This window comes from Antechinus flavipes, chromosome 4 (assembly GCF_016432865.1).
Source record: "Antechinus flavipes isolate AdamAnt ecotype Samford, QLD, Australia chromosome 4, AdamAnt_v2, whole genome shotgun sequence".
In the NCBI taxonomy this organism is placed as follows: domain Eukaryota; kingdom Metazoa; phylum Chordata; class Mammalia; order Dasyuromorphia; family Dasyuridae; genus Antechinus; species Antechinus flavipes.
The window spans coordinates 134,588,506-134,605,023 of NC_067401.1; the positions used below are offsets into that span (position 1 = coordinate 134,588,506).

At 35.5% G+C, this 16,518-nt stretch overlaps 1 protein-coding gene across 1 annotated transcript in view; it reads left to right on the forward strand.

Annotated features, from left to right (window-relative positions):
- Nucleotides 1–17: 17 nt before the first annotated feature.
- FBXL20 (F-box and leucine rich repeat protein 20) overlaps nt 18–16,518 on the forward strand; it is a 110,535-nt gene continuing 94,034 nt past the window's right edge. Inside the window, exon 1 of the mRNA XM_051994631.1 lies at nt 18–406. Within this exon, the coding sequence (XP_051850591.1) occupies nt 212–406 (195 nt within the window). The 5' untranslated portion in view covers nt 18–211. The remainder of the gene's footprint in view (nt 407–16,518) is intronic.

The window sequence follows — 16,518 nt, forward strand, 5'->3', positions numbered from 1 at the left end:
CCGTTCCTCCCCATCGCGCCTCCCCCACCCCCACCCCCACGCGCCCCTTCCCCATCCTTGGCTCGAAATACGCCAGCTATGCTGGTGCACCGCTTCCTCTGACTCTCTAAGTTCAGGACTCTCTCCTTTCCCCTTCCCTCTCCCCTGGAGCGGAAGGGGCTCTTTAAGCCCTTTGGTGCCATGCGCCCCCTCCTCAGCCAGGCCATGCACGATGACACACACCCCCCGCAGCAGCCTCCGGGGCCTCCCTGTCGCTCCCCTTAAAGCAATCCACGGGGGCGGGGGAGGCGGCGGCGACAGCAGCACGAACACCAACACAGCCCTAAGCGAGAGAGGTCCGGAAAGAGAAAGGAAGAAAATGGCTCCAAGCCGGGACCGCCTGCTGCATTTCGGGCTCAAGTCTACCGTGAGTGCTAGAGGGGCGTCAGGGAAAGAGGAGATTGGGGGCCCGGGAGAAATGGTGTCTGGTACGAAAGGACAGTATACACACTACTCCAGAGTAATCCTTGAGAGGATGACTCGTGGCCGATCCCGGAGGGGGGCGGGCGTTGGAGAGTGGGGGCGGGGGGTGCTGGCTTCCCGTAGCTTGGGAGCCTTCCTCCTCCTCCTCCTCATCCTCCTCCTCCTCCTCTTCCTTCTCTTAACGTGCACGCGCATAAGCGCAAGCACTTACGAACACCGCCCCCCAGATAGACACACATAAACACATCTTTACACTCACATATGTACACTCAGTTTTCCTCTCGTTCCTCGACCCTGAAGGGGCTTGCCCCGCCCTGAAGAACAAGGGATGGGCGGGAGTGGGGGCTCACCCCGGGAGGAGGGGGTGGTCTTGCGCCGCCGCCGCCTAGCGCTCGTGCTCGCGCCTCTCCTTCCTCTCCCCCTCCCCCTTGTTCGTCCCCTCCCCCACCCTTACTGGGGCCCCGGCGGCGCTGCCCAATGAACGGCGGCGTTGCTGGCAGGTGGGGAGTGTTTTTGTTTTGGGTTGAAGTTGAGGCTGGGGAGAGAGAAGAGAGAGAGAGAGATCGAGAGATCGAGAGATCGAGAGAAGACAAGAGAAGAGAACCAGAGAGGAGCTGCGGTGGCTCCCGCTGCGGGAGGTGGTGGAGGCCCCATCGGAGTCGCCGCCACTATCGCGGTCGCTGCCGCGGCCTCCTCTCCCAGGGCTGGTGCCCGCTTCCCTTGCCCTCACAGCACCGGGCCGTCCCGGCCCTCCCCGCGGGCCCCGACCAGGCTCCCAGTCTGCACGCCGCAGCGCCCGGTCGCGGCCGCGCCCGCCGGCCCCATGAGGAGGGACATGAACGGGGTGACCAAGAGCAGGTTTGAGGTGTGAGCTCGGGGCTGGAGGGAGTAGCAAAAGAAGGAAAGAGGGGAGGAGCATTTCCCTTGCCCACCTACCCCACCCTAGCCAGGCCCCGGTCCGTCTGTGCTCCATCCATCTGGCTGCCAGATTTCCTTACCGGCCCCGCTGCAGTCCAGATGCCCCACGCCCTTCGCCGCCGCCGGCCGGGCCGTGGACGCCGCCCGGCGCGGCCGTGGCCTCCTCCGCAGACAATGAGCCCTCGAAGGCGCCCTTCCCCCTCCATTTAGCCAGTGCCTTGGGGCGCTCTCATTTCTGTTGTGGACCCCGGTCTTTCCCGGCGTCCAAACTCCTTACAACTCTACTTCGGTCCCGAGGTGCCTTTGCCGCCCTCCACCCTTTTTCTTGTTTCTCTCCCACTCCCTTCCTCTGGTAGAATGGACTCCAGATGAAAATCCAGAGGTAGATTAGTCCAGGAGGGGAGGAGACTTTTTCGGGCCGGACTGTCCTGGCTTAAATTAGGGAAGCTGGAATGGGAATCGGGAAGAACCCAGAGAATACCTCGGGGTTTGTTTTTTTGTTCGGGTTAGGGTATTTTGTTTATAGTTTTGGTTGCTTGGTTGGGTGTTGTTCTCAAAACTTCCTCATCTCTGTTGTTTTGGCCGTAAAACTAAATGTTAGTTTTGAAAGATTCTTTAAGGTATATTGGGGGGAATGAGAGGAGAGATCCGAGAGACTAACTCAGAAAATCCACCCAGTCCAATTATTGGTTGGAAACTGATTCGACACTTCCCTCTCCTCCTCCCCAGTCTTCTTCCCCGACCCTCTCCTTAGTTTATATAAATCAGAATAATTTAAAGTTGGAGACTGGAAGAGGAGGCATGAAAACAAAATAGATGTCCTGGTTAAGATACTATTTAGGAAACAAACTACTGTATGTTTTAATTGCCTCTAGGTGAATTACGGTAGCACAGTAATATAGGAAGGGGACCGGGATGATAAGGCAGACTTCCACCAGAAGCAAAGAGTAAACGTTACATGGCCTTTTTTGGCAGACTCAGGTTGACCTGGGATCACACACAGCTCAGTGTACATAGCCTAATGTTTTTCTTCATTTCTATTTGAAGAATGACATTGGAAAGAGCTAGTTAGAGAAATAAAAGTTGTAGGAAGTTCTATACACCCCTAGGGAGAGGATCTTACCAAAGAATCGTAAATGTTTATTGTTTTTGTTTTTGTTTTTTTTTACTTTATATGGTTTTCCTGGTTTAAATGGGGTATAAATAAAATACATTGTTACATCGCTACAGAAAGAATAAAAGAAGTTTCTAGTTTTCTTTAGTATGTTTCTTAAATTGATTAGGTTAAAAAAGATATAAAGATATATTGCAAACTTCCTATTGAATTTACACTTACTTTTATAGAAGCTAGAATTCCTAAATAAAAAAGTATATATTTGGTTTCAGATCAAGTACTATGATACAATTCTAGACTGTAATTAAAATGTTACTCAATGGAAACTTTGAAGCTCACAAATCTTGGGAAAAAAACCCAAATGGACAAACATCTCAACGGTGGTTATATTGATTTTAATATTTCTGGTTCTCTGTTTCTTGATTGAGTTTACTTCCATTTTAGGTAGCACTTCTTTGGAGCTATGCTTTAATTTTTTTTTTTTGGAATTTTATGGTAGATATTAATTCATATTGGGTTATACGTGGTATGTCCACCCCAAAGCAAGAATATTGAAAAAAGTCAACTTAAATTTTTATAGGCTTGTAGTTTACAAGTAAAAGTTTCTGGAAATGACTTTGGAGTAGAAAAAAAGATGAGGAAGAATTATTTGAAAAATTACTTGTATAATGTTGTTACTGAAAGTATGGTTTAAAGTATTCTGAACTGGGGAACAAATGAAAGCATGTCTTGATATCTAAATCTTTCATTATCTAAAGTGGGTTTGTCTTAAAATTATTAGTAAATTGTTGAATCATATATAAAGTAACATTTTTTAATAACTTCATTAAAAATGTTTCTTTAGATGGTAAAGCACAACAATCTAACAATCTTCCATTTGTGTATATCCATGTATAAAAGTTTTATATTTAATAAGATAAGGAGTTATGTAACATGGACAGACTCATATTTTAAGGAAGTCTATAATGAGAAAATAACTTTAGTGTTTTGGACTTTTTTTAAGTTAGTAAAATACTTTGCATAGTTTGCACTGGGAAGTCAATTCTTTTCATCTCTTGTGCCCAGCAGTGAAAATGCTGAAAGTAAAATAAAGCATTAAGTATGAATTCCTATTAAATATTAGCCAAAAAAGGAATGATATTGTAAAATATATAATTGGCTTCAAAATGTTCAAGAAATGAGAAAATTCATAGTTATTTTTCATATAACAATGTCAGTGAGATTGATTACATGTAAAGGTAAGGATAATATAGTTAAAGCTTTCCAAACAGATATAAAATGTAGACACCCTGGCACAGCTATCTTCCTGCTTTATACACTATCAGGCAGTTTCATAGGCAACATAGAGATGCATGGGAAGAAATGAAGTAAAGGATATTGGAGATGTATGACTGGAAAAGGCTGGTGATAAATGGAGATAAATAAATAATGAAAAGCCTCCATTTTTCACTGGCAGCTCTACATTGTCAAAAGATTAAAAGTTCTTTGCTCATTGGGTGGATTCTTTTTGGTAGAGATTTATGGGAAGTTATAGAAAATATGTTAAGATGAAAAGGTGTGAATGGATTGTCATCTGTACAATTGGAGGGAGCTCATGATCACAGATCCCTTGAAGTAATGAAATAATTGCTACATAATTAATACCCAGGCAATTAAAATGCATAGAAAAACCATCTTTTCTAAAGTTTATATCCATTAAATTTTGTTTCATTTTCACAATAAAGAGAACCAATCCATTTTTGTCTTATATTCCTAAATTGATAGGTGCAAAATTTTAGAATACAGTTCTACAAGAACATTTATATGAATAGACACTTGAGTAAATTATTTTACATTGGGGAGATATGATTATCATGCATTTTACATAGTTACAAAATGACTTTAACTATAGCAGTATTGTATAGAATATACTTAGTATTTAATATTGTCTTAGTGCTCAAAAGAATTCTATTGACATCAGTGGGAAAGAGACACTACCTTTCCCATTTTACAGTCTTACAGGTTTTTTAAATTTATGTCATTCAAGTGCATTGATATTTTTATTATGAAATTTTACCCTTGGAGAAAAGAGTTCCTTATTTGGACATATGAAAAATACTGGCCCCCAAAATTTTTCACTTGGATTTTTACCTATCTTAGATGAAAGCAGTTAGAATTTTACTTGACTGTTTCAGTTTTCTATCCATTATAATATAGGAGAAAGAGAAAGTTGATTTGGAGTTAGACAACTGGGTTTCAATCTGTCTCCACAAGTTACTATATACCTTGGAGAGAATAGTTTAGTCAGTTATTTCCCAGATGAGATGAAGGGATAGGACTTGATCATGTATGAGACTCCTTCCAGCTCTAAGATTCTATGATCCAAAGATTTAAAAAATTTCTGTGTGACAATTGGCTCATTTGGAAATTAGGCTCCTCCTCCCCCTAGTAGTTGTCAGCCACTTGTTACATTCTTTTTAAAAAAACTACATGATGGGAATTTAGAAAGCATTAATAAGATTAAAGAATTTTGTTTTTAAGTCTCTAGAGATTTGGAAGTTCAAATGGAGGAGGTACTTTTCTTGTGAATTAATGAGTTAAATTTGTATAAAACCCAAAGTAGAGGCTGAAGTTATCTAGCCTCATTGTTGAAGGCATTTATCTTTTTTTTAAATATCATTTTATTGACCTTAAGGAAAATAAGTCAGCTTCATTTTCTTTAACCTTTTTCTTTTTTAATATTACAAACTTAATTCATGTATTGATTTATATATGAAATAGGATCTCTATTATATATAGTTTTTTTAATATGCAACTTAACATTTGTTCCAGCATTTATTTGCTTGTCTGTGTCTTTTCTGAACTTCGCTCTCTTCAGTATATTTTTTAGTGTTTTATTAATACTCCTTTTTTCCAATTTGTCAGCTATTCTGCCTCAAAACTTCTTTGCCTCCCCCCTCCCTCCAGCCTTCCCTTATAACAAATAAGTGTAGTCAAACAAATCCATACCATGATAATGGCTGAAAACCATCATCTTTCTGCCAAGAGATAGCTCACTATGATTAGTTTTCTTCAGTTTTCATTGGTTATTCCATTAACTAAAATTTTAAAATCTTTTACTGTTTTCTTTTATAAAGTTGTAGTTATAAATTATTTTGGTTTTCATCTCATCTTGCATTAGTTCATAAAAGCCCTCCCAAATTTAAAAAGTGCTACTATATTTTTATATGTCTGACTCTTTTCCTTTGTCTTTGGTCTCTTTTGGGTCATAAGCCCAACTGTCACATTGCTGGATCAAGTGGTATGCAGTTTAGTGATTAAAGTGTAATTCCAAATTGCTTTCTAAAGTACAGCTCAACCAACAATGCAGTAGTATGCCGTCTTCTCACAGGACTTTCAGCAATTATCATTTTCCATCTTTGCCAGTCTAATGGGTGAGGTGGAACCTTAGAATTCTTTTAATTTCAATTTTTCTTCTTATTAGTGAGTTAGACTATTTAGTGATATGTTACTTAGCTTCTTTTAAGAATTGTCTGTTCGTATTCTTTGATAAAACATTTGTTTATTGGAGAATCAATATGGCTTGTTTTTTATATTTTATAAATATCATATCATAGACATGAAAACTTTGTTACAAAAGATTTTTCTTCTTCTGTTTTTAATTATTTATTTTGCGTGAATAAAATCTTTTCAGTTTTATGTAACCAGAATTGTTCATTTTACTTTCCTTGTTTGGTCAAGAATTTTTTCTTTACCTATACTAGTGAATGGTATCTTTTTTTCTACTTTTTTACTTTGTGATATAACTCTTTAATAATACAGATTATATATGTATTTGGAGCTTATTATAGCATAAGATGGGATAAATTGATATGACTTAAGTTCTGTTTTGACTGCTTTGACTGCTTTTCTGAGCAATTTTGTTTGAATCTCATTATTGGGGTGTTCTTGTGTCTATTGAGCATAATGTTGTCTAGGATTGTTTCTTGCTCTTCTTGTGTGCCTGACCTGTTCCATTGGCCGTTTCTATTTCTTAACAGCCACCAAATTATTTTGGTGATTACTGCTTTGCATTATAGTTTGGGACCAACTAGATCCTTTATTTCCCTTTTTTCCCCCCATTATTTTGCTTCAGAATTTTTGTTTCTCTAGATGAATTTTGTTATTATTTCTTTTAGTTCTGGAAGAAAGGAAGGAAGGAAACAAGTATGTATTAAGCACCTACTGTGTGCCACATACTGTATGAAGTTCTTTACTGATACCTCCTTTGATCCTTGCCACAACTCTGTGAGGTGTAGGGGCTGTTATTATCCCTATGTGAGTAACCTGAGGCATACAGGTTAAGTGACTTGCCCAAAGTAACAGTTAAGTAAATGTCTGAGGCCAGATTAGAGCTCAGTTCTGCAAATTTACCGTTTGATAGTATAGCAGGTTGTCACACTTTCATTTTTATTGTATTGGCATAGTCCAACCATGAACAATTAATATATGTCCAGTTAATTTAAATTTGTCTTTATAGGCATACCTCATTTTATTGTGCTTCACTTAATTGCACTACATAGATACTGCACCAAAAAAAAAAAATCTTTATTTATTTATTTTTACAAATTGAAGGTTTGTGGCAACTTTGCTTCGAGCAAATCAGTATCGTTTTTCCAACAGTATCTGCTCATATCATATCTCTGTGTCACATTTTGATGAATCAGTATTTCAACATTTTTCATTATTATATCAATTATGGTAATCTTATGATCAGTGATCTTTGATGTTACTATTATAATTGTTTTTAAACACCAAAAACTGCACCCATATAAGTTGGTGGACTTGATAAATGGTCTGTGTGCTGTTGGTTCAGCTCACTAGCTATTATCCATTTCTTTTCTTCTCCTCTGGCCTCCCAATTCTCTGAGACATAACAATATGAAACAACCTATTGAAAATAGGTCAGTTAATAACCCTATGATGTCTTCTCAGTGTTCAAGTGAAAGGAACAGTTAGTCTATGTGTCAAGCTTTGTTATTGACTTAAGACATGGCTCAGACCACCCTAACCTTGAGTAGTCATTAATACTTAATGATCAGTCAGCAGCCATCAACATCTAAGTAAGAGCTTCCACTAGAAAAAAATGACTTTCAAGGTTCAAGTAATGTTTAGCATTTTTTAGCAATAAAATATTTTAAAATTAAAGACATACTATTGTACATTTAATAAATTGTAGTACAATGTAAATATAACTTTTAAATTCACGGGATAACCATAAAATTTGTGTGACTTGTGATAGTCACTTTATTGTGGTGATCTGGAACTGAATCTTCAGTATCTACAAATGAAGAGGAAACAAAGTATGCTTTGTAATTATAATCATATAATTCTTGTGCATGGCTTGCTAGATGGACAATTAGATATTTCATATATTCTCAAATTATTTTGAATGGATTTTATTCTTTTCCTGCTGAATTTTATTGATAATGTATAGAAAGTATGACTTTGTAGTTTAGTTTTATAACTTGCTACTATTGTTAATTACTTCAGTTAATTTTAATTGACTATGCTTCTCTTAAGCAAACTATTATATTTGTAAAAAATGATAATTTTTTTTTACTGATTAGATAATATTTCTAAAGCAATACAATTCCTGACACATAATAGGTGTTTAATAAATGCCTATTTTCTTTCTTCTCCTTCCCTTTCCTCTTCAGTATGCTTATTCCCTCAAATTTTTTTATCTGGCTTTATTGCTATAACTAACCTTTCTATTAAGTGTGACAAAGAACATTCTTATACCCCTAATTTTATTGGAAAGAAATTAGAGATAATGCTGGCTCTTTGTTTTATAAACTCTTAGTTACTATTGTTTATAATAAGGATAGATCCATTTGTTATTTTGCTTTTTAGTGTTCTTAACTTAAAGAAATATTAGGACTAGTATATCATGAAGATCAACCGAAAAAGACTTAGCTGTCTTGATCAATACATGAACCAAGACAATTTAAAAGGACTCATGATGAAAAATTCTGTCCATTTTAAGAGATAGAACTCTTGAGTGCAAATTGAAGTGTAGTTTTCTCACTTTATTTTTCTTGTTTTTTTTTTTTTTTTGAAATGGCATTTATTTGCCATAAATAAATTTCACATGACTTGACATGTATAATTGATATATTTCTTGACTTCTCAATGACTAGGGGTGGCAGTAGAGTGGGAGAGAATTTGGAATTTAAAATAGAAAGAAAAATTGTGGAAAACAGTTTTTTTTTTTTTTTTTTTTGGAACTGATAGTTTATTAATTGTATATAAGCCAAGTGATACACACAAATAAAAAGGATTATGCAGAGAAAAACACTAATCCACTTCATTGTCAACAGGTTTTGCTCCTGAGAAATGAAATATCCACTATAAGTCTCATGAAACTAGTCCTGCCTAGAATTATTATTATAATTTGCCATCCAAGAAAGTTGAGATGGTTTTGTTCTTTGGTTTTTTTTTTTTTTTTTTAATAACTTTTTATTGATAGAACCCATGCCAGGGTAATTTTTTTTATAGCATTATCCCTTGCATTTACTTCTGTTCCGATTTTTCCCCTCCCTCCCTCCACCCCCTCCCCTAGATGGCAAGCAGTCCTTTACATGTTGAATAGGTTACAGTATATCCTAGATACAATATATGTGTGCAGAACTGAACAGTTTTCTTGTTGCACAGGGAGAATTGAATTCAGAAGGTAGAAATAACCCGGGAAGAAAAACAGAAATGCAAGGAGTTTATAGGAAAACAGTTTTTAAAAAAGCAAACAACAACCATAAAACCTGAGTTTTATCATCTTCCTGAGTACAAATGCAGCCTCAGACACTCACTAGCTGTTGACCCTGGACAAATATCCATGCTTGCCTCAGTTTTTTCATTTGTAAAATGAGATAGAAAAGGAAATGGCAAAACACTTCAGTATCTTTTCCAAGAAAACCCCCAATTGGGGTTACAGAGAATCAACTGAAAACAAGTAAACAAACAAGTATAGAAAAGGCTTTTGAGAAAATAACAATATCCTTTTATGGTTTTGTTTGATTTGAACATTAAAAATTATTGCTTTTCTATTTTTTTAATTGCATGCCAATTCATTAATATGTTCTTTTGTAGATAAAAATATTTAAAGATATTTCCCTTAGGACTGTTGTCATGGCATCCTGGAATTTTCAGCATGTTGTCTCATTATTGCCATTTTATTTGATGAAATTTATATTGTTTTGAGCCACAAATTCTTGAGAAATTAAATTACTTAGCCTCATTTAAAATTAAATTCTTTGTAGGCACAGATTGATTCTAATTTTTATTGTCTTGCTAGTAAAGTAATTGCAGTTAGTAATTCTGTTAGTAAAGGATATATTTCATATTTTGGCTTTTTTGCATTTTTAATGAGTTTTTTTAATGCCCTGGTACATAGTCTTTACATTGGCCTTTATATTTTTGTGAAGATGCCATGCAAAATTGAGAAATATGTATATTCTTTTCTATTTCCATTCAACATTTCTAGAAATGTATCATTCCTAGCTTCTCAATTATAGGTCCTTAATTTTTCCCTTGTTTATCTTTTTGTTAAGCTTATCATGTTCTGAAATTGACACTGAAACTCCCCATCTATTAGTTTTACGATTTCTGTAGTTGGATTAATTTTTCCTTTTAGGTATTTTGAGGTCATGATATTCACTGTATATGTGTTAAATATTAATATTTTATTTTCTATAATGCATTTAAACTTGGCAAAGACTTGCTGCTTATCTCTTCTTAACATGTTTGTTTTTACTCTTGCCTTGTCTAAACTTTATGATTGCCACCCCTGCTTATTTTAAATTTGTTTGAGGCATAATCAGTTTTGCTTCAGGCCCACATTTTAACATTGAGCATGTTGCAAAAATGTTTCTTTTAAACAGAATTTTTGGGGTTCTACTTTTTAATCCATTCTGAACCCTCTTTCATTTATGAATGGGTTTATCCTACTATTCATATTCATAGTTATTATTTAATTTTGTATTTTTCTTCACACCATATTCTTATTCTTTTCCCTCCTTCTTCATTCCCCCTCAACTCAACAATAAAGGAGAAGACTGGGGGTGAAAAAAAGAGAAATTCAAACACTTAATAATCTCTTATTGAAGTGGTCAAATCCTAAGCCTTTCTTCCGTACTTGTTTTCTCTCTCTCTTTCTTTTTTTTTTAATCCCTTCCCCTTTATAATTTACCCACTGAAGTTGAAATTTTGATTTTTTTGTGACTGTTCACTTTCAGACTTTCCTCTTATATCTTTTACTTCCTTCTATCCCTAGTTTGCCTTTACCTACCTGTCTGTTTCCATGTTGACATTAATGTATTTCTACGTTATAGACTTTTGTCTTTACTTTTAGTTTTCTATCAATCTTTCTAGCCTTAAGGATGAAGTACATGGACTCCATTGATTTCTTAACACCTCTGAGATCAAATACAAACTGTTCTGTTTGATATTCAAAACTCTTTATAACCCAGCCCCCTCATACTATAATGTTCTGTTTGATCCAGTGAAGGTGGACTCTTGGCTGTTGCACCAATAAACTCCATATTTTGTGTCTAGTCACACTGTTGTCTGGTTGTCTTTTGTGCCTAAAATGTTATCCCTTCTCAACTTAGCCTACTGACTTCCTTAACTTCATTTAAGTACCAGCTAAAGTCACATTTTATGTTAGGAAGCCTTTTCCAGCTGCTCTTAATTCTAGTACTTTCCCTCTGTTAATTAATTCCTATTTAGTGATTGTATATATTTGTGTGAATATTGTCTTCTCCATTAATTAGATTGTTAGCTTCTTGAGGTGGGTAGGACTCTTATTTCTTTTATTTCCAGGCAAAATGCCTTGCTACATAGTAGACATTTATAAATATTTATTGATTGATATACTAGGAACCCATTTTCCCTTTCTAGGATTATATTCAGTTTGGCAGGGTAAGTTATTTTGATTGTAAGATCTTTTGCCTTTTGTAATATTAAATTTTTTGTTTTTCTTTTATATTCATTTCAGCATTGTTTTATATGATCTTAAGGTTTCTTGGTACTACAGTGTATTTTTTTGTTGGGTTTTCCCCCATTACCTTTGAAAATTATTGAATTCTTTCAATTTACTAGTCTAGATGACACACTGGATAGAGACCCTGCCTTGAAGTCAGAAGACTTACCTTCCAGAGTTCAAATCTGGCTCTAGTTATTAGCAGTGTGACCCTGGGTAAGTCACTTAACCCAGTTTGCCTCAGTGAACTGGAGAAGGAAATAGCAAAATACCAACTACTTTTGCTGAGAAAACTGCAAATGAGGTCATGAAGAGGCAGACACAATTGAAAAGACTTAACAACATCCACTTTTGGTTCCAATAGATCTGAGCAGTTTTCATGTAGGATTTCTTGAAAAATGATGTTTGGATTTTTCATTTGGTTGTGCTTTTCAGTGAGCCTAACTTTTTTTCTGGGTTGTTGTTTAGTTTGTCTTTTTGTTTGTTTGTTTTTCAAAGCAATTGGGATTAAGTGATTTGTCCAGGGTCACGCAGTTAATGGTAAGTGTGGAAGTGTCTGGGGCTGGATTTGAACTTGGGTCCTCCTAAATCCAGAGCTGGTGCTCTATCCACTGCACCATCTAACTGTCCCCTGTGAACCTAATTTTTAAATTCTTTACTAATTTTTCAGCTGGGTTTTTTTTTTATGTGAGATTTCTAGCATTTTCAGTTTTTTTAGTCTTGGCTTTTCTAATATTTCTTGCCTTGTGGAATCCTTATGTTCTGATTTTTTTTTTTTTTTCATTCTGTTTTTCAGGGAATCCAATATTAATGTAAAATTTATATCCTTTTAGATTTCTTATATCAATTCAAATTTCACTTTTTAGTTTTTCTACATTACTTATGGCTGAGTAATTTTTTCTGTAAGGCTTTCTTGTATTTGTTGTGAACATAATCTTTTGGTTTGCAATTGGACTACTTCTCTTCCATATGTAGGAGAGTTCCTTTTAGGTCCTGACTCTTCCTGTCTCTTCTGTGGGCTGAATGCTGTTGTCATTCTGGATGGGTTGAATAGTACTAGTGTCTTTACCTCTCCCTTAGTCCCCAGCTTTGTTCTTCTCCTGGTGATCCAGTTTGAGTGCTATCTTTGCTTAGTGGCTGGCCCATAATAAGATCTTAATAAATCTTTATTCATTTATCTGTTTCTTTTTCCTTATGTTGTTCCTAAATTTTTCAAAGTTGTATATCCCTTCCCTAGATGCTATAAATAAATGATAACTTAGTCTCTGTTGCTTGCTATGGCTCCCTTTGTTCTCTGACGAGTAATCGGGGCATATTTCTTTTTGTAATGAACTTATAGTCTCTGACTTTTGTCCCCTATTTCAGTTCTGATGAACCAGGGGCCAGGATCTGGTTTCAGTCCATGTTTACTTGATCTCATACTGGCTTCTCAGTTGCATCCTCTCTCCCAGATTCCACAGGCTTCTGGCTGTCTTATGCAGTTCTGGACAGCCTTTAGGAGCTTAGTTTCTCTTTGCTATTTGTTTGTTCTTTATCGGATACCTTTTTCAGCTATTTAGGATTGGAAAAGTGGGAGAAGTGGGTTTCTACAGCCTTTCATTTGTCACCATCAATACTTGAAGTGGTGAGCTTCATTTTTTATTTCTTAAAATAAATTTTTATCGATTTTTAAAATATATCCTTCCATTTCTTGTTATACCACTCCTCTTCCCAGAAACCCATTTTCCATAGCAAAGAATTTTTTTTAAAAGAAAAAAATTCTGCATAACTGATATTAGAATGAATTCAGCATTTCATATTCAAGAACTCTTATTTGTAAGAAGAATGAGGGGGTGGTATCCTATTGCTTTTAATTTAAAGCCACGTTGAGTCATCACAGTTTGGTAGTATTTAGTTTTAGTTGTTTTGTGGTGGGTGTTTCCATTTACATTGTTATCCCTGGGCATTGTTTTTTGGCTGTTTACTTAACTGTATTAGTTCACATAAGTCTTTCCAAGTTTCTATGTATTTATCATGCTTGTAGTTTCTCACTGCACAGTAAAATTCTTCTATATTTGTATACCATGGTTTATTTTTCATTTCCAAATTGATAAACCTCAAATTTGTTTCCATTTCTTTGCATTTTCAAAAAGTGCTGCTATAAATATTTTGATGTATGTGATCCTTTTCTTTTTGTTAATGACCTCTTTTGAGGTGTATGCCTTGCAGTGGAATGAATAGCAAACTGTGATATATGAACGAAATGGAACATTACTGTGCTCTAACAAATGATGAATATGGAGAAGCAAGAAAAGGAGCATATGAACTTATAGAAAGTGAATATGCAGAACCAATGGAGAAGTAAAATAATTCATGTAGAAAATTGAATATTGCAAAGTTAGAAAGAAAAAGTTCCTTCCTTTTTTTTTTTTTTTTTTTGGGGGGGTGGGGGTGAGGCAATTGAGGTTAAGTGGCTTGCACAAGGTTACACAGGTAGGAAATGTTAAGTGTCTGAAGCCAGAGTTGAACTCAGGTCCTCCTGACTTAAGGGCTGGTGCTCTATCCACTGCACCACCTAACTGCCCTGGTTCCTTCTTATTTTCATTATTTCCCTTCACTATTTAAATATATGTATATACATAAAACCAAATAATTTTGTTTAACATTTGTAAACTTATTGCTGTGTATAATGTTCTTTTGAGAACTGTTTCTTTATATTCTTTGATCGCTTATCTATTGGAGAATGGCTTTTACACTTATGGTTTTATCTGTTTTCCATATAGTTGCATATCAGAACCTAATAAGAGATGGAATATATAGATTTTTTCCCCCTCAGTTCACTTTATTTTTTTTATTCTAGTTCCATTAATTTTGTTTATGAAAAAGTTTTCCAGTTGAATTATCTATTTTATATTTTGTAATTGCTTCTCTTTTATTTGGTGAAGAGTTCACACCAAGGCCAGTCATAATAGGCAGAGACACATAATCTGTTTCTCTTTTAATTTGTTTGTGATATGATATTTAATATTTAATGGATTAATTCATCCATTTTGATTTATTTTGAGATTTGTTGTGAGTCTTAACCTAATTTCTACTTGGAGAACTATAGGTTCTGAGAATAACTGCAGAATACATAAAACATCTAAATATTCCAAAGGACATTGAATATCAGTGCAAATTCAATTTACAAATATTTTCTGCAAGCAGTTTATATTCATTTCCCAGTGTTCTTTCTCTGGGTGTAGCTGCTTCTGTCCATCTTTGATCAATTAGGGCTCTCTTTATCGAAGAGGTCCACTTCCATCAGAATACATCCTCAAACAGTATCGTTGTTGAGGTATATAATGATCTCCTGGTTCTGCTCATTTCACTCAGCATCAGTTCATGTAAGTCTCGCCAGTCCTCTCTGTATTCATCCTGCTGGTCATTCCTTACAGAACAATAATATTCCATAACATTCATATACCACAATTTACTCAACCATTCTCCAATTGATGGACATCCTTTCATTTTCCAGCTTCTAGAAGAAAATATTTGTAAATTGAATTTGCACTGATATTCAATGTCCTTTGGAATATTTAGATGTTTTATGTATTCTGCAGTTATTCTCAATTATGTAAATGATAGCAGAGAAAAATAAGCAAAAAGAAGACTAAGGTCCCTGGAATCCTAAAGAACCAGTTAATTTAGCAGTAGCTTCAGTATAAAGTTGCATGGGAAAAGGACATCTTTGCTTTACTTTTTTTAATTGGAAAAGCATCTAATATTTACCTATTGCATAAGTTTCCTTGGTTCTTATCTTTTCATGTTATTTTAAAAAAAATTCTCTGTGTATTTGTATGTTGAATCATTCTTGCATCCCTGGTATAAATTTGACCTGATTGTAATGATTTTTTTTTTTTTAGATAAATCAATGTAATTCTGACTAGTTTGTTAAATTTTTGAGTCAATATTCAGCAATCATATTGGTCTCCAATTGCTTTTCTTTGATTTGTTCTTTACTGATTTGGATATTAGGATTATATCTTGTAGTTTATGTAGAGTATATTTTCTTTCAATTTTTGAGATGTGTGAAGTAGAAGTGTTGTTGTACACTTGTTTTTGTATAATGCATTATTAAATTCTACCTGCATTTTTTGTATTGTAATCACTTTTCAGGTGCTCAGTATTTATTAAGCACCTGCTATGAGTCAGGTGCTGAGGGACAAAAATTATGAGAATAGAAATGAAGTCCTTGTCCTCAAGGAGTTTACTATCTCCTAGGGAAAGACCACATCCTAAAAGAAGCCTAAAATCAGGGAAAGAGGGGAGTCCCAGAGGTACAGGAATGAGTGGTGCAGAAATAATGTAGCCCAAGGAAAAATGAGGAAATAACTTTGAAATAGCTTCCAGAGGTTTTGGAAAGAGACCTAGGGTGTTGAAAAGGGGAACCTCCAAGGCTGATGGGATCTTGCAGGATGATGAGGTTTTTCTAATAATGAACTTTCTAAAATGGTGTTCATGTTGTGTTATTTAAAAGTTTGTTAGAATTCAACTATAAATCCATTTGGACCAGGGGACTTCTTTCCCCCATTAGTATTTTCTTTAAACTAAGTTCTTCTTCCCTTTCTCAGATTGAATTACTTATAATTTTTATTTATTTTTTTTGTTAGTTTTACTGTTTTATATTTCTGAAGGAAATACCTTTGTATTCATTTTGTGATCAACTTCATTATTAAATGAAAGGAAGAAAACAAGCATTTACTAAGTTCCTCTTATGTGCCAGTTATTTTATAGATAATACCTCATTTGATCCTTGTAACATCACTAGTAGGTAGGTGCTATTATTATCCCTATTTTATAGAAAAGGAAACTGAGGAATACAGGTTAAGTGACTTCCTCAGGATCTTACACTTACCTGTGGGAGTCTGACTTTGAATTCTGGTCTTCCTGATTCTAGGTCCAATACTCTTAAGAATTAAACCTAGCCTTTTGTCTCTCGAAGTGGATAATGGTGCATTTTTTGTTTTTGTTTTTAACAAAAAGTTAATGCTTTAACAATAAAATT